A 22,626-nucleotide genomic window follows, 5' to 3' on the forward strand; every position below is an offset into this window, starting at 1 on the left:
TTTCTAACTCACTCCTTGACAGGGCCTCAACAGATCCCCAGTGATGTTGGCCTCTGATGTTGGCTGTATCCATCCCTTGCTTATGGCAAGGCTAGGCAACCTGTGGCCCTGCAGATGTTACTGGACTCTAGCCCAGCCAGCATGGCCAGTGGTAAGGCATGATGGGAGTTGTAGTTCATCAACATCTGGAGGACTATAGATTTGTGGTTTGGAACACAATACCTCCCTTGAACCTTGAGATATAAGAAAGAAATTTGGCATGCCGGTTTTATACTTCCAATATTCTAAGTTCACACATGAGGGCTTCTTTCGCCTTGCACACTTTTCAAACCTGGGAAGGGCAGGAAGCAATATATATTGTACAGGACAATCTGCCTTCAGTTTTGGGAACTGTTCTGTTTCTAAAGCTCAGACCTCTGTGAGGCTCCCCCATGTGTTTTCAGAGAGGGGCAAAGAAAATTTAAAGCATATTGCCACGTGACCTCTCTTTCAAGCCTTGATGTATCACAAGGAAGTCTGGTATGCACTTTTCTGGTGTAGTTTTCAACTTCCCACCCCCATGAAATAGCTCAGAAGGAGGGAGTGGGCAGACATGTGGATACTTTGGAACATTATTTCAGAGATCTATCTAGTTGTTGCCATATGCCAGATGCTATGCAGAACTTAGAAATGATCCAGTTCTTGCCCAGGATTCAATCAGATGATATGAAAACCAGTGATTTAAAGAAAATGATATTTTGAGTCAGGTGGCAAATGAAGGCATCAGTAAGCTTCAGTTGAGTCAGGAAAAAAATTAGTTAAAAGGAATTGCACTACCATATTTCATTACTTCCCGAGCATGGAATGTAAGACCCAAGCTCACTTGGAGCCTTTTGAGAATTTATGTTGGCATAAAGGATAATGGATATTTGGCAAAGACCAAGAGTGGAGGGGAGCTGTTAATCAATGCATTAACCTTTCACCTTGGAATATCCATTTCCACATCTTGAGCAGATTGTTGATCAAAGTGAGCTTGGCAGGCTTTCATTTCTCTGCCTATGAGGAACTAGCAGTTGTCACAACGCTGATCACACATTATTCCATCACTAGGAATCAGGAAGTCTGAGTCCAGCACAAACACACACTTTTCACTTGCACTCCCATTACACCATTCTGTAGAATGCTGTTCCTCAGGAATAACGGGCACCTGGAGGCAAAATGGTGGTGAGGAATAACGGGCACCTATTGGACGGTGCCTGTGACATCACTGGTCACGAGCAATGCCTATTCGTCTCATTTTAGGTTGTATTTGCTTAATTGTCAGGGACTGGGCAGAGGAGGAATGATGGAGACCACCTCCCCATCCTGACCCTTCCAGGGTAGAGAAAGAGGAAGACAGCATAGATTTACAACAGGGGTTTGAGGGAGGTCACAGCTCAGAGGCAGATGAGGGGGAAAGCTGGGGAATCATGGGAGAGCCAGAACAACACCCGGCTGACACGTTGTCATTAGAAAGCATTCCAGACCCTCCATCTCTCAGAACTTGGCAAGCCTTAAAAGTTGGAGAGCAAAGAGCTCAAAGACAGAGGGCACCTAGCGTCACCCATAGAGGAGGTGATGAGAATGACAAATGAGGAAGTGGGAGAGATGGTGGGTGGAGATTCACTTGGGACAACACCATTATCCAAGAGGCTGGGTTCTATAGACGCTCTCTGTAATATCGAAATAAAAAAGGAGTGTAAGAAACTTTTCCTGGTCTTTATAATTCCTGCTAATGAAACCCCACCCCCCTGTGTTGCAGGCTTGAGTCAAAATACCAAAAAAAGAGGCAACACGTCGACCAATTCCAACGTGCGAAATATATCTATTTCAGTTTTTTAACTTGGTGTTTGTATACAGTCTGCGGAACAGGGGTCATACACATATGTAACCCCTGCTCATATAAAGTTCTTCAGTTAAAAAACTGAAGAAGACCAGACTGAAACAGTATGATTACCTTGGATCACTGTCTCGCATGTTGTTATAGTTTATAAAGATAAAAATAGATATATTTTGCCCGTTGGAATTGATCGTGTTGCCTCTTTTTTTTGGTATTTATAATTCCCGGGCAACCAGTCGGGAGCCTCTGACAGCATCCTGACTTTAATTTTGTTCATTCCCTTGATATAGTAACAAACATGGTAGCCCTCGAACCAACAATTGAGAGAATGACAGTGAACTGCCTTTTGTGGACCTGTTTTCTGTTTCTTCTCCCTCTTCCTTTAGTGACTTCTTCTGTGCTTCCCTCTCTCCAAAGAGTGCACATCTCCCATGATGCACTAAGAGAGAGATAGGGTGCCCATTTGCGGCCTATTCATAACTATGCAGTCGTAAGTCTCCCACAATTCCTGATATGTAAACAGGATAGCACAGAATGGTTTGAATTTGGGACGTTTGTTGGAGTTCACCTGTTGCTTCACTTATGCTCAGACTGTATATATGTGTAAATAAAATCATACAACACACACCACAACACTCAAAAGGAACAGAACTTGAGGAAGGATGCACCCCTGAGGAGCTCACTACTTAGAAATGGGGTGCCTGTATGAGCAGTTATAATAAGGTGGTGACTGGCGACGGTAGTGGATGAAAACAAGAAAAGCCATATGCAATATTCTCTGAGATTTGAGTGTGCATCGCATCTACAAAAATGATTTTATTTCCAAAAACTGCAAATCCCATTTTCTTCCCCATGTGCATTCCTGTAATAGCTGCGAGTTTACACATGAACACAATGCAGCAGACTTTCCTGAATCCCTGTTCAATCGATGAGTTGTTTCTGTCCCCCTCCCCACACACTCCCAATTATTTTTATTTCTAGACCTGAGGCGTACGACTCTACAATCACCTGCAAGTGTTTTCGATTTTAGCTCTCCATCAAAAGGACCAAACGCAACGCAAAGATGCCAATCCTAGAGAAAGCCGCAAAGAAGAAAGAGAAAGAAGCTTGCAGCCAAGATGAGATGGTGAGCCACTGTTTCTGGGAAATAACATCAGAATGGGATGTTGAAGAAGGGGCGATTGCTGGGTGCGTGTGTGTGAAAGTGGTTGGTGTGACCTTGTCATTTGTCATGACAATTCAACACTTGGAAAATACACAAAAGGTGGCATTGAAAGATATAACATGCCACGTTGCATTGGGGGACACCAGGATGGAATGTATCAGAAAAATGAGTATCCATTCTTCTTAATTGTGCTTAATAAATCAATTAACCTATTTCATTTTAAATAAATATTAGTTTGGAGCTCACTAATTCACTTACAGTGACACTGCCCTTATAGGGAAGTCTTCTGAGACCTAGTGTTTGATCACATCTTGGGAAGAACAGATCAATTGGTTTCAAAAATCTCCTTTGGGGTTCTGTTGTCAGTTTTGAAGGCCCCAGGGTATTTCATAAAGATCCAAAAATCTTTCTCCTGGTAGTAGCCAGAAGGGTGATTTCTAGAGGATGGAAATCATCCTCTCTTAGCAGTCTCTTGTCATAGCCCTTACTGACAAACTTGATGTCTAATACAATGTTGGCAAAGTGGGTGACTCAGAATGATGCTTTTGAGCAATGTGGCTTCACTTCATTCCCTTTATTAATGCTATAGTGAAAGGTACATGACCCCCAAACTATCTTTTCATGAAGACACCCTTGTATGAAAGTAGCTGATACATAATGATGAATTGAATGGCTAGGGCAGAAATTCTGACTGGACCTTGTGACAAGCAGATATTTTGAAGTAGTCTACTCTGGATTTTGCTTCCTGTACCCCCTTTGTAGCAAGTGTGCAAGATGTAAGGCTTGTCATTTCATTTGCTGTTAGACCACTTCTTGTTCTGTTCTATTTATTTTGGAGAACATTGATAAGATACCATTTTAAAAAAATAAACAAAATCTCTACCCTGTTCAGTACATCACTAATGCATGCAGCTTGAAGTACTGTAGCGGATTTCGGAGACAGACAGAAATGGTTGCATTGCTTCTTGCAGTTCAAATTGTTACAAATTCTGCATTTAACTATTTGAAAGGATAGGGGTTATACCCCAGAGGCAAAAGATATGCATGTACCAGATAGGTTTGTCATGGGATCAGATTCCTGCATCTTTGAAATTTGCACAAGAGGAGGAATTTCTCTCACTCACTCCTAGAGTCGCTCACTGCAACACCATAATGGAAGAAGATGCCCTGGCCAAAATCCTTCCTTTGGTGCAATGACAACAAAGACCTTAATCCTGTTCCATATGGAACCTGACAGATCTCAAACACGTGTAACTCATAGTTGCAACAAAATTTCAAAGAGCTATCCAGTGTCTGACCAATGAATATCTTTTTAAAATAGGTGCTGCCCAAACTTCCAGTCCCACCACTGCAACAAACATTGCACATGTATCTTCACTGCATGAAACACTTGGTGTCAGAAGACCAATATAAGAAGACTAAGGTCATGGTGGATAGGTTTGAAGCTCCGGGAGGCCCAGGAGAGGTCCTTCAGAAAAAACTGCTGGAAAGACGCGAAAAAGTTGAGAACTGGGTAAGCCCAATGCTACTTTGTTCCAGATATCCTCATCAGATAGAACATGTAGAATAGTCTAAAAATGGTTGCTTGCTTGTGCTACAGCAGGCATCCCCAAACTTCGGCCCTCCAGATATTTTGGACTACAATTCCCATCATCCCTGACCACTGGTCCTGTTAGCTAGGGATCATGGGACGTAGGCCAAAACATCTGGAGGGCCGCAGTTTGGGGATGCCTTTGCTACAGCCTCTCTCCCGCATCACCTCCCCTCTGGGATTGGTTCAAGTGCTGTGGTGGCATGGTAGGCTTTGAAATATTTCAGCTACCAAGAAAAGCTGACACACAGTGAGACCGAAACTAGCATGGGTGGGGTCCCACAGGGCCAAGAAATGCAAGGTGCCCAGAGATGGAAGGTAGATAAAATTCCTACCATAGAAGAATGGTTGACCAGCTTGATGGATTACGCCCAATTGGCGAAAATGACTTTGAAAATCAGAAACCAAGAAGATAAAAACTTTAACAAGGAATGGGGAGAATTTATAATTTATCTTGGAGAACACTGTAAACAATTAAAAACATTAGCAGGATTGTAACAACCCTTGTAATGTAACAAGAACTAAGGATATAGCAGAGTTTTATTGAAAGAAAAATGGAGGAGAATATAAGATGCAATGGAAAGAGGTTAACAAGAGAGCCCACAGGGGGTGGAGGGAAGACCAATGATTTGGGGAATACTATATCTTTGTGATGTTAACCAATATTTGACTGTAACCTTTAATTGTAAAACTATTGTAAGGGGGAAGGCTTATAGGGAACAGGGGCCCCCTTCATCAGGTCAAGTTCCTCGCAAAGCAGTAAGTCAAGCACAGGATCAGATTACAAGAGCCAGGAAACAGAAAGGGAGACCCGAGGCTCTGACAGCCTCAGAGAGCCCTTGCTCCAAGGGGAGGGAGAGAGCGCGGTGGAAGAAGGGACCGGCAGACAGTCAGCCGGGAGGCCATCCCCCCCCCTCCACGCTGTAATTGAGACGAACAGCTCCCCATCAGAGCAGGGGGAGGCGCTTCGGGGTTCCCAGGCTGTTATGTTGGGCGCGAAACAGAAAGCAGCCATTGCGAGATTCTGACTCAGACTGAGGCAGACATGATTTATGGACACTTTGCACTGTAAATAGTATGCACAAATAAAAACATCTGAAAGACAAGCAGATGTGGAGGGTCGTTACTCAAGAGTAGCCACAACAACCCCTGACAACTATATATATGAAAGAAATGCAAGGAAGGGCAAAGATGCTGGTGGTGACAAGAAAAACAGGGAGGATGAGAGCCCGGAAGATGAGTGGGGTAACAGGACAGAGGCCAGATGGTTGAATGAAGGAGAACAAGACAGGCAATGGCCTACAAAGCAATGACTAGAGAAGCAGAGGCCTGAGAGAAAGAAGAACAAAGGAGCCATGAATTTCAAGAGAGAAAAGGTCAAAGAGAAATCTGCCCCTTGAGTAAAAAACAATTTTTAAAGATGGAAGAAGAAGAACTTCAATGTCTTAGTATAATTAGAGCCGTGCAGGTGAAAGTTGTCCTAAAGTTCTTGTTCCATGTCCTCCCTATTCCCCTCCCTGAAACAGTCCCAAAGAGATGGCAAAGCAAAAACAATGATTTCATTATTCCAGACTAAAAGACACAAATAGCAGTGAAGGTGTGCTATTAAAAAAACATATATAGGAAGAAGCATTGGAAGTCCAAGCTTATATTATGATACTTTTCAGCTGTGACAGTTATAATACATTTTAGCAGAGAGTTAAAAACAAAAAACAAACATTGTCAACGATAGAAATCAAAGCAAAACCATGGTTAACTATAGAAATCAAAAGCTCTACCACAGTAGCAGGCCAGTTTTTCTTCTCCACCTTAAAAAGGTTGCAACAGTTAAGGGTAAAATTCCAGTGGCTGATCATAAACCCGAGAGATTCTAAAACAGAATTTGGCTTTTGCTCTTCTTCCTTAAGACTCCAGGGAATGTGGGGGAAGGACTTTTTTTTTCCCCCTTACAGCGTCTGTTCCTACAGCAATGAACAAAGGTCTCCAAGGAATTTTATTCCAGCAGATGCCTAGATTCAGAATTAAGCACACTGATAAGCACAGAGGGCATGCCTTGTATTGCTCAGCTATGTAATCATCTATAACCATTCCCCCCCTTCTTGTAGGTTTTAAACTACTGGCTGGATGACATGTACCTTAACAACCGGTTGGCCCTTCCAGTCAATTCCAGCCCAGCAGTTATCTTTGCTCGGCAACAGTTCCAAGATGTAAATGACCAACTGAGGTAAGGTATCTGTCGATTACATTCCAGGGAGAACCATCCCTCCATCTACTCTTGTGGCCAAGTAGTACCACCCTTAAACCAGCCTTTGTGGTCTGGGCATGCACAGGAAGAAGTACAAAATGTTGTAGATGTCATTGATATAAATACACCTTTTCTTTAGTATTACAACATTGCTGTAAAAACCTTTTACAAATTTAAAAATGGGTTCCAATGCAGAAGTACTTCTGCCTAACACGGTTGATGTGGATCAAAGCCTGTGGCTTAGTTAGAAGAGAAAGCTTCTGTGTCTTGTCATGTGGAAACCAGAGGCCACGGGTCATGTTTTTCAAGAAATATATATTCAGTGTGTTTGCTACTGTATGTGAACACAAAATGACAACATTCCTAGAAAACAGACTGTATGTGAAGCTTCTGTTCCTGCTTTATGGCATAGTTTGTTGCAGGGAAAGTATCTTCAGGGAGATCAAACCCAATGAGAGATCAGCTTCTGCTTTGCGATAGTTACAACTCACTGAACTGCAGCAAAGCAAAGCATGTCGCCTGATCTGAGATTCCATGTCACGAAGGGAAGTGCTTTTGTGTTCAGTTTAAAGCCTCAGTGGAACAGAGGGTGAGGATGTAGCCGGAGTGTAAAATGAAAGATATCCAGGAAAGTTACTGGTATTCGTATTTTAAAGCCCTGTGTCAACAATGCCTAGTCCAATGCTGAAAATATCAGATCTGTTTGAAAGGCTGCCATTTTCCACAAATGATCTGCAGCATTTTATGAGCACTATGAGCCCAGTCCTTGACAAACTGCATGAGCCACTGATTTAGCTACAATGGCACAAGTATTTCAAAATATCCACAAGGCTGGAGTAACATTGTATACTGTGACCTAACGGTCACTACACCCTACTTTGTATTCAGAGACTGGTGCAACACATTTTTGAATATGTTCCCGAGACCTGGGAACAAAAATGAAATATTGCGTTACACAAATATATCAAGTGAACCAATAAACAGTGACATCAAATTTCACAATGCAGACCTAGGCTTCTTTTTCTGTTGAAAAGGGGATGGAATACATAAGTTTGTCCCCTTCCAAACTGGTTCTTGGCAAGGATTCATGGCAAGAACGACACTACAATCATTTCTTGATTGGGCCCGTCAGTGCTCACAATGGCATGCAGCCTCCTGAGAGGTCCATATCTCTGGATTAGGCACAATTTTTGGAAACATCAGGACTTTGCAATCCATATACAGTATATGTAAAAATAAAAGATGAGAGAAAACATGTCCCGCTAAATGGGTCAATCAAAAAGATCTCATTAGGGAATGAGACATGTGAAAGAAGACTAAAAGTAAAGTGTTGTGGGTAGAGATGTTCCCTTTTGAATTCACCAACTTACAGGCCACATGGACTCAAAGGAAAGCCCCAGAGGTTCATACTAGTACATGTAAATATGCATAGGATTACAGCCTTAATACTGCAAGGTAGTAAATAATACAGGAACATACCTTGTATGGGCACAGACCATTGGTCTATCAAGCTCTACATTGCCTACTCCAGAATAGCCAAATGTGATGCCCCTCAAGATACCACTGGATTCCAGTGCCCATCATCACTAATCATTGGCCATATTGACTGGGGCTGATGGGAATTGGAATCCAAGAAGATATGGAGGGCACCATTGTGTCCATCCCTGGTCTATGGTGTTTGAGGGCCTAACTACACATTATGCTAAATTTGCCAGCTGGAGCATGAGAAGGCTGCTGAACTGTAGCCAGGTTCCTCCTTACTGTTAGAACTCCCTTACTATTTGTTCCCAAGACAAAACTAAATACAAAATGCTATGTGCAAATGCTATTTTAAAATGTCAAAGAATATCTGGAGGATCCTTGTTTGTCCACCTCTGGCCTAGTTGTCCATCAGAATTACTCTGTTTTGGACAAAGACTTGGATAAACAACAACAGCAACACCCTATGGCATGAACACATACTTCCTCTCATGAAACTGAATAGCTTCATTGTGACCATTGTTTTCTAGAAAACTGTGTTTTGCATCTCTCCAGTGGAGAGAGCCTGTAAACTGTAAACTCTCGTGAGCAGATGGGAAGCCTATCAACTAACAGGAGGAACCTTGTAGCAGGAGGAAATGATAGGGCTGTTGTCTGGCCTTAGGCAAAATTTGGCCAGGGTATGGATTTCTATGACAAAGCTCTCTGGAGGTCTGCTTCTGAGGACCAAACTAAATGCAATGGGGGCAGATGGTTTTCTGTTCACATCACCTTATTCCCATCTAAAGCAAGGAGCGAGCAGAGTCATACTTAAGAATAAAGGAAACCTATTGGCAAGGCTGCTGCATCACTTCTGGTTTGGCCCTCATTGAGATGGTGGACTTGTGTCCCTGCTATTCCATTTCTCACTGCCAATGGAGACTCAAAAGACGACATGTTTCTCAATACAAAGAGAAATACAGATAACTTTTTACCAAGAGTTGTGAACTTACCAATGGGCATATTCCTGTACACTAGCAGGAATGAGCCACAGAGTCTCAGACTTGTGCGCTCTACCCCACCCCTGCATGGACAAGAAGAAATACAGATACACCCACACACAATGAAACAAAATAACTCATTTTAAAAATGAGGGGGACAGGGGTTTGGGGTGCCAATAGGTGTCTGAGGGCACCACATCGGAAATATGAAACACACCCAGTAACTGGTGTTTACCAGCAGGCAAAGCGTCAACTGTATCTGTTCTATTTTTGTATTGTTATTTAGACAATGCCACCCAAGCTTTGTCACAGGCAATTCTTGCTTCTTCTGTCTTTGATTTTTACAGGTTTGCTGCCAATCTTATTTCTGGAGTTCTTGATTATAAAGCACTGCTGGACACGTAAGCAACTTGGCTTTTGTGAACAGAATCAATGATTTCACTGGGAGCATATTCACAAAGCTGCATCAGATAGTAGTTTAAGGTTACATGTACACTACCAGAGCAAACCTGTTTTTAAAAACTAGTTTGTCATCACTTCAGAAGTGTGCTGAGAGTCCTAACTCAGGAGTAATTTGACGGCTGGGCTCTAGACAGCTCAGTCCCAGAATGTGAAGTCTCGTGTCACCTCTGGAATATCTTTTTGACGATAGGTCTCAGCCCTAGAATATATGAAAAGTATAAAGGCAAGATTGACTGTGTGCATGTGCACAGTGCATTTCTGAGCATCTGAGCAACCTCTGCCTGGCACTCCAATGACTACATAGCCTAGAGTTCATTGGAGAAGAAGCCATGCCATGCAAATTAACCAGTCCTAGTGCAGAGACAATGGTGCAGTTATGTAATTTTAGAGTTTGCACTTATTGGTCTTACGGGTGGCCTCCTTAAGAGGGCAATGTGCATTATAGTACTTGCTTCCAAATGTGGTAAGCCAATCTTGAGGCATTTGTGGGGGCCCTCTGCTCATTCTACTGAGCAAGACGCTAGACGTCTGCCCCAACAGCACCCTGATGAGTGTAGACATTACCAAACTGAACTGAACTTCTGTCACGTTAGCAACCTAACTTTAATATTGTAAGTCTCCCTTGATAATGTGTGTATGTGGAGTATAAATCTTAATAATAAATAAATGGGCCCAGCATAGCATCTTGAGTGGCTTTTCATTCCATTGCGGTTCCTGAACGTGTCTGATAAATGTTGGCCGTCCATTTGTGCAATTCAAAGCTTGTTACCTCAGCAGTGCTGCCAATTCAATAAAAGGGCATCAGCTCAACCCTCTTGCATGCAGCATGCTTTCTCATATAAATCCTGTGGTTTATGTACTGTGAGAGCTTCTTCTCTGCGATGATAAATGTGTCTGATGTGGCTGCTTCAGATCCATCCAATTAATCAATCAATCCCCACCAGTCCAGATCACTGGCTGTCCATGTATATTTTACAAAACACCTGTTTGAGAGATCTCGTTGCATCTTGGTCTTTCTAAGATGTCGTTCCTTAAGAAGCAGTTGTCCTGCGTTGGCTATTTCTTTTTCCAGCTGGGCTGCTCTACTTGTAGAGGTGTAGATGTAGAGGTTCTCCTTATGAAACACTTGCCATGCAAAGACTCAGGGCAAACCTTCCCTTTCTCCCCACAAGATACATGGGGGCAGGAGGCCACACCCTCGTGTATGAAAGCACATACATATTTTCACCCGTGTGATTAAAAGTTCAGGTGGAGTGCGTTAACAGAGAGGAGGTGGAAATGGAATGTGTCCTTCTGTCCTTACGTTTTGCATACATTACCGTTTGCTTTTTCAACACTCGACCACTGAATGCAAACACAGTTGCATCGTACGTTTACCTAGTCATGTCAAGAATCATGAATTTCAGCTTTGCTCTGGGAGCCCATCTATTTCCCATTGCCGTAATCTTATTGTTGTATGATTCTATTTGTGTTGTGTATCTAACCTAATTGTAAACAGACAAAGGACAGATTAGATTTCTCTTCCTTTCTGTCTACTTCTTTCTCTCTCTCTTTTTGTCTCTTTTGCTTTGTCTCTCTCGTTCTGTCCCTCCAGCCATGCTGTGCCTGTTGATTTTGCTCGTGGACAGCTGTCTGGTCATCCTCTCTGTATGAAGCAATACTATGGACTCTTTTCTTCCTATCGTCTTCCAGGACATACCAAAGATACCCTTGTGGCCCAGAAAAGCAATATCATGCCCGAACCGGAACATATCATTGTTGCTTGTAACAATCAGGTGCGTGGACATTCATTGGATGCAGTTTTTTCAAAAACTGAGCCCGCTTCATTTTGCTATGAAATTGACTAAGCAAGGGGAGGGGGTGCTGGTTTGCTTTCTAACTGAGCACCAAAACTGTACCGCAGATGAACTGTCTCTTGAGTTCTTTCTGTGAGTGGGTTTCTACAATTGGCCACTATAAAGCTGCAAGCCTAAGCATACTTACTTGGCAGTAGAGATGGGAAGGCCTGAAAAAAAAATGGGGGGAAACCTGAGGTTTTTTTTTTTCAATTTTCCCATTCCCCCCCCCCAGGCCTTTCCACCTGTACTGGGAGCAAGTCCCACTAAGCTCCATCACATTTCACTTCTGTAGTTTATCTATTAAAGATTACAATAATCACCAGCACCGTTAGTTTGAAAAGAAAAATCTGGGGATAGGGTACTAATGACCAAAATGATACAAGACAGAAGAGCAAGTAATGAACAAAGTGATAGATTTTTAGAACGATGGTCTTCACTTATTATATTCTGGAATTATAATTTCCAGGACATTTACCCATGCAGGCAAGTCTTTGCCTTGACATACTATCTTCCCATGAACAAAGTATAGTTTTTTTGATGTGGGGAAGTTGAGAAGGAAAGGGATAAAGCTTTGTCAGTGGATCCTGCTAAGTACCCTTGATGCCAACCAACCAGTACTGCCATGGGACGTGCCAGAAGGCGGTCCAAAAGAAGAGGAGGGGGGGGAAGACAGCCCCAAAAGTGTATAAAACCCTCATGCAAACTGTCTTTCTTTGTGCTGCTTTGTGAGCTATCACACAGTGCCTTTCTGCAGCCTAGGAAGCAGAAATAAACTCTTTCTCTGGAAGAAACCTCGGTGTCTTTTGACTCCCTCCTCCCTCCCCGGGAGCAACGCAACGTTCCCAGCTAACTCGAAAAGGCTACACCCTGGCTCAAAGTCATTTTGAATCATGCAGGATTGTTTCAACTAAAATTGTGTGTTCCTGCTATTGCTTTGCCCTTCATTTTTAACTGCTCCCTCCCCCTCTCTCCAGTTTTTTGTTTTGGACGTTGTCATTAATTTTCGCCGTCTCAGTGAGGGGGACCTATTTACTCAGTTGCGGAAGATAGCCAAAATGTCAGAGAATGAAGAAGAGAGGCTGCCTCCAATTGGTCTCCTGACATCTGATGGAAGAACAGAGTGGGCTGAAGCCAGGACAATCCTTGTTGAAGGTTAGCAAGTGGCAAGCAAACTGCCTCTCTTGTCATACACCCTGTTCACCCCATCTTCTCTGCTCATCATGTCTCTAGGTGGGACAGTGACCAGCTTCTCATAAACAGCAAACAAGGTGGCAAAACTGTTTCTCCACTTTAAACTGCAGGTGAAAGGACCACACAACAGAATGCTTCTCCATTACATCTTGCACATACAAAATTAGATGTCAGAGAGGAGGATTCTAGCCAAGACTTTCTCATGGCATGCCAGGTGTCCCCACACCCCCATGCAGAGATTTTATTTTTGGCATTGAATAACATTTAATCTGGTGAGTCTACACCTGTAACCTAAAATGGCACAGCACAGAATAGAGATGGGTGAGAAATTTGAATCAATTGCATCTAAAGGCAAACCTACCTAATTTGCACTTTCCAAAACTCTGCACCCACTCAAACACAACCATCCTTTGACATTTGCACTTTTCTGAATTTTGCAATGCAGTCCTCCAGCCAAATAATAAGCAAAATAATAATAATGCATACACTAGGGGAAAGGGTGCATTTGAATGCATATATTATTGAAAAGAACATACCAAATATACATTATAGTAGGGGAAATTGTTTTGCACAAAAGTGTGTATGGTAAGCAAAATTGCATAGAGAACTGTGTACAGTGGTACCTCGACTTATGAAGGCGATCCATTCCGCGGCGCTCTTCGGAAGTCTAATCCTTTGTAAGTCGAAGTGTCCATTTTGCACATGCGCAAAGCGTGATTTTGTGTTTTGCGCATGCGCAGAAGGCGTGCGCCGCTTCTGCGTATGCGCAGAACACGTGCACGGCTAAAATACTTCTGGGTTAGCGGAGTTCGGAAGTCGAAACCTTCAGAAGTCGAGGCATTCGTAAGTCGAGGTACCACTGTATTAGGATAAATTCACAGTAAAATGCTGGTGAACTTTCATGACTTCTTTTTTTAAAAAGCAAACAGATGAGGCAACATTAGAAAAACGAGGCACTGGAGGGGGGGGGAGAAAACCACGGAGGATGAGCTATCATGGCTCAAAACCATTGATAGCCTTCATCTTCACAAATTTGTCCATTCCTTTTTTAAAGCCATCCACGTTCCATAGTTTAACCATATGCTCTGTGAAAAAGTACTGGTATTCCTACATTACCAAGCTCATACTTCATCATATCATACATACAAATACACACCCTTTGTAAAAGTTTAAGCTTATTTTTCAAAGAGCAAAATACAATTTTGGAACTCTCAGTGGCACACTGCAGAAGGGGCATGTTATTGGCAGGAAGAGCCAACAGTAATTCATTGTACCAAGCCAATTGTTTCTCTCCTCAGATTCTACAAACAGAGACTCTCTTGATATGATCGAACGAAGCATCTGCTTAGTATGCCTTGATAGTCCAAGTGGGGAGGAACCCACAGATACCAACATGGCTTTGCAGCTTCTGCATGGCGGAGGCTACAGTAAAAATGGTGCCAACCGTTGGTACGATAAGCCTATGCAGGTAAGAAGTTGCTATTGGTGCATGTGAGTTCTCATGTCAAAGGATGGTCAATATGGAAGGGTTGTAGCATTTTAATGCAAGCCCTTCTAATGTGTACTTCCCAAACATGAACCAGGATGCAGCTACCCTCTGAAATTTGCACTTCTCTGAATTTTTCAACCCCAAAACTACATGTAACAAAACATATTTTGGCAGTTAACGTGCACAAAAATGGTCACAAAAATGATGCACCAAAAATGCAGTCTAGGAGGGGAAATTGCTTATAGACAGGCAGGTATTCAGCAAAATCACTTGCAAAAACGTGAAATGCGCAAGACAATGCGTGCATTTTTTAAAATGCAATTAGTATAGCGGTTAGTGTGTTAGACTCGGACCTGGGAGAGCAGAGCTCAAATCTCCACTCAGCTATGTAACTCACTAGGTGATCTTGGGCCTCACTTACTTTACAAGATTGATGGGATTATGAATTGGGGAGGGAGAAAACCATGTACAGTGGAACCTCGGTTTACGAACACCTCGGTTTACGAATTTTCAGTTTACAAACGCCGCGGACCCATCTGGAACAGATTAATTCACTTTCCATTACTTTCAATGGGAAAGTTTGCTTCAGTTTATGAACGCTTCAGTTTATGAACAGACTTCCGGAACCAATTACACCCATGCTTCGGGTTAAGTACGCTTCAGGTTGAGTACTCCGCGGACCCGTCTGGAACGGATTAATCCACTTTCCATTACTTTCAGTGGGAAAGTTCGCTTCAGTTTATGAACGCTTCAGTTTATGAACAGACTTCTGGAACCAATTGTGTTCATAAACCGAGGTACCACTGTACACTATCTTGAGCTCTTTGGAGAAAAGGTGAGATAGAAAGTATTTAAAAATTGCTAACTGATTTGGAAATGGGGAGAACTAAGCTCAGACTGAACTTAGCAGAATGAGAGAGGAACCAAAACTGACCGATCCAGCCTGTGCAGTTGGATGTACTATGTCATTAGTAACTGAATCAAGGAGAACCTTCCCTATATTCCCAGAGCTGCTGTCCCAGACTGAAGACACATGGTGCCTAGTTAGTCACAGTCGCCTTTGACTGGACTTAACCATCCAGGGGTCATTTACCTTTTTACATAGATAGAAGATTACCTGGAACTTTATGTACCCTGACCCTGAGGTTTGCTTAGCTAACCACCAGTCCCTAGCCGAAACCATGCCAGTCTAACCAACACATTACACTGGCCTGATCTCTTCATCACAGCCTCACATAGTCAACCCCTGACCTCTAGACCTGAGGAGCAGATCTACCTCACTCAGGTTTCCCATTAAGTAAGCACCATCCCCATTTGCGTTTCTCAATGTCAAACTCCACATGGGGTGGCGTAACGTCCCCTACCTCTATATATAATTTGCTTCCCAGCGTATAATTTCCTCCACACTCACAAGAGTGAGTCTAATTGACCTACAGTGCGTAACAGGCAGAAATAGCTATATTCATTTCCAATTAAGTCAAATGGAAAATGTTAAGCTAAAGAATCCATCATGGGAGGGTGAGGAATCTAGTTTTCCCCAATCTTGCATTATTTCATGTTATATTAATATCTGGTGGAGCATATCTGCTGTTGTAATTTGCTCTTTAAAAACCGACCTTTCTGTATAGGGTTAGTTTTCTTGGATGCCTCTGTGCAGTCTGTCAGGACCTTTGCTGCTTGCAAGTGGTTCAGTAATTACATTGGAAATGTCCTCCTGCAAGCAAAGACTTTGTGGGGTTGTGGCCTTTGACTCCACTCCAGATACAAGGCATGCAAGACTAGGAGCCCAACATGGCAGGTGAACTTGCATCTGCATGGAAAAATGGGGAGGAACCAGCTTCAGGACCAGCATCAAGTGTCAGCAACCTCATTTCCCTGTATCATAATTTGATGAGCTTTCATTAAAGATTAGATAAAATCTTACTTTCAAAGAGATTTGCTATAAAAAAAACCCCTCACGCACAAAATGATTTTAAAAATTTTATTTATCAGTTTTTTGACCATTTTTGAAGTCACTGTACGCAGATATAAAATTGAACCCAAGCTTTAGAGTCACATATATACAACATTATATAGGGTCATCAAACACACGAGGAAGCTTTTTTTAGCTGCAGTAACAGTATAGGTGCCGCTAGAGGGCGATGTTTTGCTACCTCTCCTGTAGGTTATTTTCCCAGCATGCCTGGCAGGGTCTGCTGGCTGAGTTTTGAGGTCCCAAAAAGGGGCTTTTACCTTGCGCAGGTGTGACATTTGTATACCCCATGTTGCTAAGAACACTCCCCATTGTGGAATGTGGTGTGTCCAAATTTGATACGAAATATATATAGAATTGTTAATACAATTTTATGAAATGGTAAAATGGCATACAAAAAAAATTAAAAATGGTTTGTGCGTAACCTTTTAAAATATTTCAATGGAATGTACCTCATTTTAGTCATTAATAGGCAAAAGTTCATCCATTTGTGCTACAGGAAATAATTTTTGAGAGAAAAAAATGAAAATGTCATCACCCTAGTCAGCACCCTCAGGCATCTGCAAAGGGCCTAGAGATGGGCATATCTGTCCATTTCAATTTCCCAGTCATCAAGTTCTGTTCTATACATTTCCACATCAGTTTCCAAATCTCCTCCCCACCCAAAGTCCTTATGAGAAATCCACATATCTCCCAATATACTTTTTGTATGCAATTTTGCCTAACACCCACACACATTTTTGCAAAGCAATATCCTTTAAAGAATGCATTGTTGCGTATTCTTTTCTCTAGCAAATGCATTCTTTTGCACGCAGTGCCTCAGCATGTGCGTTTTGTAGGCATTGCTTGACTGGGGCAGGGGAGAGAGAGAGAGAGAGAGGAAGGAATACATTGCAAAATTCAGAGTAGTGTGAATTTTGAATTTCTGTGTTTTTGGAATTAGGTAGGCTTGTTTTAAAATGTGAACAGAATCGCATTTATTCCTCACCCTCATAAATGTGTATACCCTGTTGGTGGTGGCGGTACACTCACAAGTCCCTAGACCTGCTGCAGTGAGGAGTTAAGCTCCCTGAAGAAGAGAGGCCCATTACCCAAAGACCCTCCAAAACCGGCAGCCAAGACTGATGCACATGCCCAGCCACAGGGATGGTGAGAAATCTAGGTCAATTCACACTTAAAGCTGAATCTATCAAACATGCGCTTTCTAAAATAATGGAACAATGCAAGCAAATAATGCTTGCAGCCTGATCCAGTGACTATCCATATTTTTGCATGTGGGAATGCATTCCCCAATTGAATCAGGGGGGGGGTATGCTCTTGCGCAAGAGCCATAGCTGCCAAGTTATCCCTTTTTTTAAGGGATTTTCCCTTATGCTGAATAGGCTTCCTCGCGAGAAAAGGGAAAACTAGGCAGCTATGGCAAGAGCGCAGCACCCAAAAATGTGCAAGATTGTGGCCCCGAAAAACATCTGTCTTTCTGGGCCGTGCTTCTGCATGGGTCATGTGACTCATGCAGCAGCACAGCCCCAGAAGCCAGGCATCCTGGTTTTCCCGCTGCAGCATGTTGGAGGGTATGGGAACGTACCTGAAGGATTTAAACTGCTTCAGAATTTTTTCCCCGACAAAACCTGAAGTTTCATAAGTTTTCTAGAAGTTTTAAAATAAATATGTTGCTGTTGTTGTTTAGTCGTTTAGTTGTGTCCGACTCTTCGTGACCCCATGGACCAGAGCATACCAGGCACTCCTGGCGTGCTATAAATATATAAATATACAACTCAATAATATAAATATACAACTCAATATCGAGTTGTATATAAAATAAATATACAACTCAATAAAAGAGGTGGAAGGATTCACAGGCTGTTTCTGTCTATATATACCCCCCCTGCTCAGTTTGTTGTGGGAAGAGATGGAGTTTGTGGAACAGTGTGTGAACATTCTCCTTTCGACGGGATCGTCCTGGTACAGTGCACTGAACATTTGCTCAGACACATGTAAGTTGCCTGTGGTGGGCCTGTAAGCTATTATTTCCTTCTCTTTTCCAATGCCACTGGAGTATTGCTTATCTTCCTCAGCTGTTGGAATTCTGCAGTCCTTCCAGTGACATTTTGGAAATCGGTGGCACCTTGATGAGATGCACATTTTAAATTTTATTTGGTGGTTTATGTACAGTCATACCTTGGCTCCCGAACGCCTTGGAAGTCAAACATTCCAGCTCCTGAACGATTGAAAACTGGAAGTAAGTGTTCCGGTTTATGAACATTCTTTTGGAAGCTGAATGTCCAACAGGGCACTTACGGGGCTTCTGATTAGCTGCAGGAGCTTCCTGCAGCCAATCAGAAGCCGTGCTTTAGTTGTTGAATGTTTCAGAAGTCAAACGGAATTCCGGAACAGATTCTGTTCGACTTCCAAGGTACGACTATTAGATTTCTTACCCACCCTTTGTCATAAAATCTCCGAGCAAGTTACAACAATGCAAAAATACAATAAAATCAGTTAAAACAACTTAAAATCAGAAAAAATAGGGTGGGTCCTAATATATATATATCTCAGGTGTTGACGGTCGGGATAAAGAGGTCTGTTCAGCATATGATTCCAAAACTTAGGAGCTGCCACAGAGAATTCCCTCACTTGTGACACACTCCCCAAGCTTCCTAGGGCACTGGAACTACCAAGAGGGCCCCATATGCTGACTGAAACACTCAAGAGGGTCTTTGGGGAAGGAGTTGGGTCTTTCAGATGTTTGGTACCCAAGTGATTTAGGGCTTTAAACACCAATGTGAACACTTTGAATTGCTCCCAGCAGCTAACTGGAAACCAGTGCTGCTGTTTCACAGCTGACGTAGGTTGTAATTTGCTTATATAAAAAGATGCAGAAATCTAAGCACCGTGAAACCCTTTTTTAAACTTTTGACTCTTGCAAAGGGATGTCCTATTGCCCGCCTTTTGAGACACCTAGAGATGCCAATCGCTTCCATGGCATGACAACTCTAAAGAATTAGGTAATGTGGTGAAATTATAAACCTGGAAATTTCAGCTTTGATGTCAGCACATCAATGACTTTAAGTAACGGGAGAGGAGAGCTTTCTAGTGTGTCTTGTTGGTAAAATAGCCTGCCAGCCTAGAAGTATTGATCGGTCCAGCGGCAGTGCCAGTGGATTGACTGCCACAAATGGATTCATCACCTCTGGGTACTTGGGTGTATCCAATCCATTCATGGTCATTTTGCCCAATGGATGCAACCTAATGTAACTAACAGTACCTTACTAATACATTAATATTAACCATTCAGAAGCAGCAGTGAGTATAGATCAGGCAGAAAATGTCATGTAGATCAGTTAATTGCAGCAAGACCTTCAGTCATCTGTCTAATGTAAACAAACAAACAAACCTTTTTTGAGTTCTACAGCATGCAACAGCAAATTTATTGGCATTCTGTCATTTTAAAAAAATCAGGAAAGAAGGTGCAAAGAAATTGGTCAGAGCAGATTCAGTGAGTGAACTTCCTGCTCCAAGGAGACTGAGGTGGAAATGTTCTCCAGAAATTCAGGGACACTTGGCGTCATCAGCAGAAAAACTTCAAAGGTACCATCATTTCATTAGATTTTCAACTTATGTGTGTATGGGTGGTTATTTTAATGTGTTGGTCTTTCCTTAATAACATAATCAATGAAAGAAACCAGTAAAAGCTGAGAGAAAGATCAGCTATAGATCATAGTGGTTTCAACTTAAGTTATTAGGGCTGCAAGCTTTTATTGACTTTCAGATTGACTAACTGCTGAGTGGGAGCTGATTGTAATCAATTCATTGAACGAATTGCCTATTTCTTTCTGCTTTGACCCATATCAGCCACAGAGAGAGATTATGGCTGAAGAAAATGGTTTTAACTCTTCTTCTCTGCCATTTTCCCAATGAACATCCCCATTTCTTTCACTAAAGCTGTTGTCTGCCCCCTTGGGGAAAAGTTATGGTCATGTTTCTAAAGGACAAATGCCTTGCAATGAGATTGTAGGAGTCCGAATAATCTCCATGACTCTTTTTATCATCAGAGAGTGCTAGAGTGGATCTCCAGTATGTGTTCTGTTCAGCCTGGCAGAATCCCTTTCGTTAGGATAATTGGCACCAATGGGCCTAAATGGTTGTCCAATGTATAACTAAGGAGATGGGTGGAGCTAGAGGTGATATTGGGAGGGCACTGGTAAGCCCCGCCACACATAATCAATCACATGATGTGGCGCACACACACACCATTTGAATGGCAATGCCCATCAACTTTTGCCTGGCCCCCTCAAATATTTTATTGGGGGGTGGGTCTAAAGGACATGGGTGGCACTGTGGGTTAAACCACTGAGCCTAGGGCTTGTCAATCGGAAGGTCAGAGGTTCGAATCCCCGTGGTGGGGGTGAGTTTCCGTTACTCGGTCCCAGCTCCTGCCTACCTAACAGTTCAAAAGCACCTCAAAGTGCAAGTAGATAAATAGGTACCACTCCGGCAGGAAGGTAAATGGCGTTTCCATGCGCTGCTCTGGTTCTCCAGAAGTGGCTTAGTCATGCTGGCCACATGACCCGGAAGCTGTATGCCGGCTCCCTCGGCAGTAAAGCGAGATGAGCGCCGCAACCCCAGAGTCGTCCGTGACTGAACCTAATGGTCAGGGATCCCTTTACCTTTACCTAAAGGACCTCAGCCTCTAAGAGTTGGCTCCTATAGGTGGAGCCTTCTTTGGGAAAGGGGCATGTCTTTCTTCCGCCTTCCCCCTTGCTTGTGGGTTGATGTCATTGATGTCAACAAGCTGTTTGTGCAGGAGTGCAGGTTCTGACTGAGGTGATCCGAGGAAAAGGTCAGAGCTGTAGGGCTTGCTGGCAGCTCTGAAGAAATATCTGCTGCAGCAACTTAAGATGTGACTCTCCAATATGGTAAATCCAGGACATTTTTTTAATTTGCTGGAACTCGGTTTCGGCACTTCTCAGGTGGGCGCCATTGCCGTTATAAGAGAAACAAGGGAGGCATTCATGCTGAGTTCCAGCACCTCTTTTTCTAGAAAAAAGAGCACCGGCAAAACCTGTATATATGCAAAAATATCTGACATACCACAAAACACCAGTTAGCCTCATTCCAAGGGAACCATATTCAGGGTATGTGCTGTGGCAAACCCTGGGAATTTGCACTGATACGGGTTTTAATAACACCTTAATGATATCTCATCTTTAGTATAACAGGGGGTGGAGAGGAATAATAGAACAAAAGCAAACTCTGAGGGCTAAGCGTCACACAAGATTGTGCCTCCACATTTGCCATGGCAATGTAATACTTATTATTACCGGTATGTCACATAACAAATGACTGCAAACATGACAGGATGTAAATTGGATACAGCATTTAGCCTTTGCATAAAATGCAAAGAACAACCTCTATTTGTACACATGGTGTACCCTAAGCAAGCAAATGAATAAGTCAAGACATACAGAGTGGGGAGAAAATGTATAGGCAAGAGTGACAGCAAACAACTCATTTGAGTAGACAATTTGAATTGAAGTATTAGCTCTTTGCATGTTCCCTTCTGCCTCTACAAAGCCTTTTTCTCCTGCATTGCATTTTCCAACATGCCATATGATCACATTGCTTTTATAGCACAGCTCTGAACAAGACATATAATACAAGGAGTTTGACACAATCGCCCGGATCCCAAGATCACCTGCCTACCTACTTTGGGGCATACACAAGGAGAAACAAAAATAGATTGAAATAAATAAATTATGTGATAATTTTCCTGTTCTCACTTCTGGAGTTTTTCCATCGTTTTCTAGGATGGTGAAAAATCTAGATTTTATTGCCTATAAATTTGAAAACTACGGGAAAGAGTTCATCAAGAAACAGAAGATGAGCCCAGATGCCTACATCCAAGTGGCACTACAGCTGGCATTTTACAGGTATGTAATTATTTTTATTATAATTTTTATTATTTATTATTTTTATTGATTGAATCTATATAATGCCATATACCCAGAGGTTCACATAATAAAATCAATAAACCAGCTATCAGCTCTTGTTTGAAGCTTGCAATTCAATAGCTGAGCACAGATTACCAGCATGTTCTGGGAGACCCCCGGGCAAGAATGAGCAAAAAATCAGAGCCTTTTCTCATGACCTTCTTGCTCACCTTTAGGAAAGTGAGAGCCAAGCTAGAAATTGTTCACACTATTAGTAACTGTGTGAATAGTTATGTAAGTATAAATTGCAGGGTTTTGGGAAATAATCAAGACTGGGGCAGTGGGATGCTAGCAGTGGGTACGTTTATTTAACCCTTTGTTTGTCTCCCTTGTTTCCAATCTACATCAGGAACCCTTCACCAGCCATTA

The 22,626-nt window shown here is 42.5% G+C and overlaps 1 protein-coding gene across 1 annotated transcript in view; it reads left to right on the top strand.

Moving 5' to 3' along the window:
* Nucleotides 1-2,921: 2,921 nt before the first annotated feature.
* Nucleotides 2,922-22,626, top strand: part of CHAT (choline O-acetyltransferase) — a 38,523-nt gene continuing 18,818 nt past the window's right edge. Inside the window, exons 1-10 of the mRNA XM_035138155.3 lie at nucleotides 2,922-2,984; nucleotides 4,345-4,536; nucleotides 6,720-6,838; nucleotides 9,666-9,719; nucleotides 11,375-11,555; nucleotides 12,593-12,770; nucleotides 14,108-14,277; nucleotides 18,164-18,264; nucleotides 19,727-19,855; nucleotides 22,075-22,197. Of these exons, the coding sequence (XP_034994046.3) occupies nucleotides 2,922-2,984; nucleotides 4,345-4,536; nucleotides 6,720-6,838; nucleotides 9,666-9,719; nucleotides 11,375-11,555; nucleotides 12,593-12,770; nucleotides 14,108-14,277; nucleotides 18,164-18,264; nucleotides 19,727-19,855; nucleotides 22,075-22,197 (1,310 nt within the window). The remainder of the gene's footprint in view (nucleotides 2,985-4,344; nucleotides 4,537-6,719; nucleotides 6,839-9,665; nucleotides 9,720-11,374; nucleotides 11,556-12,592; nucleotides 12,771-14,107; nucleotides 14,278-18,163; nucleotides 18,265-19,726; nucleotides 19,856-22,074; nucleotides 22,198-22,626) is intronic.

The sequence above is a fragment of the Zootoca vivipara genome, chromosome 5 (assembly GCF_965207765.1).
Source record: "Zootoca vivipara chromosome 5, rZooViv2.hap1.1, whole genome shotgun sequence".
Taxonomy (NCBI): domain Eukaryota; kingdom Metazoa; phylum Chordata; class Lepidosauria; order Squamata; family Lacertidae; genus Zootoca; species Zootoca vivipara.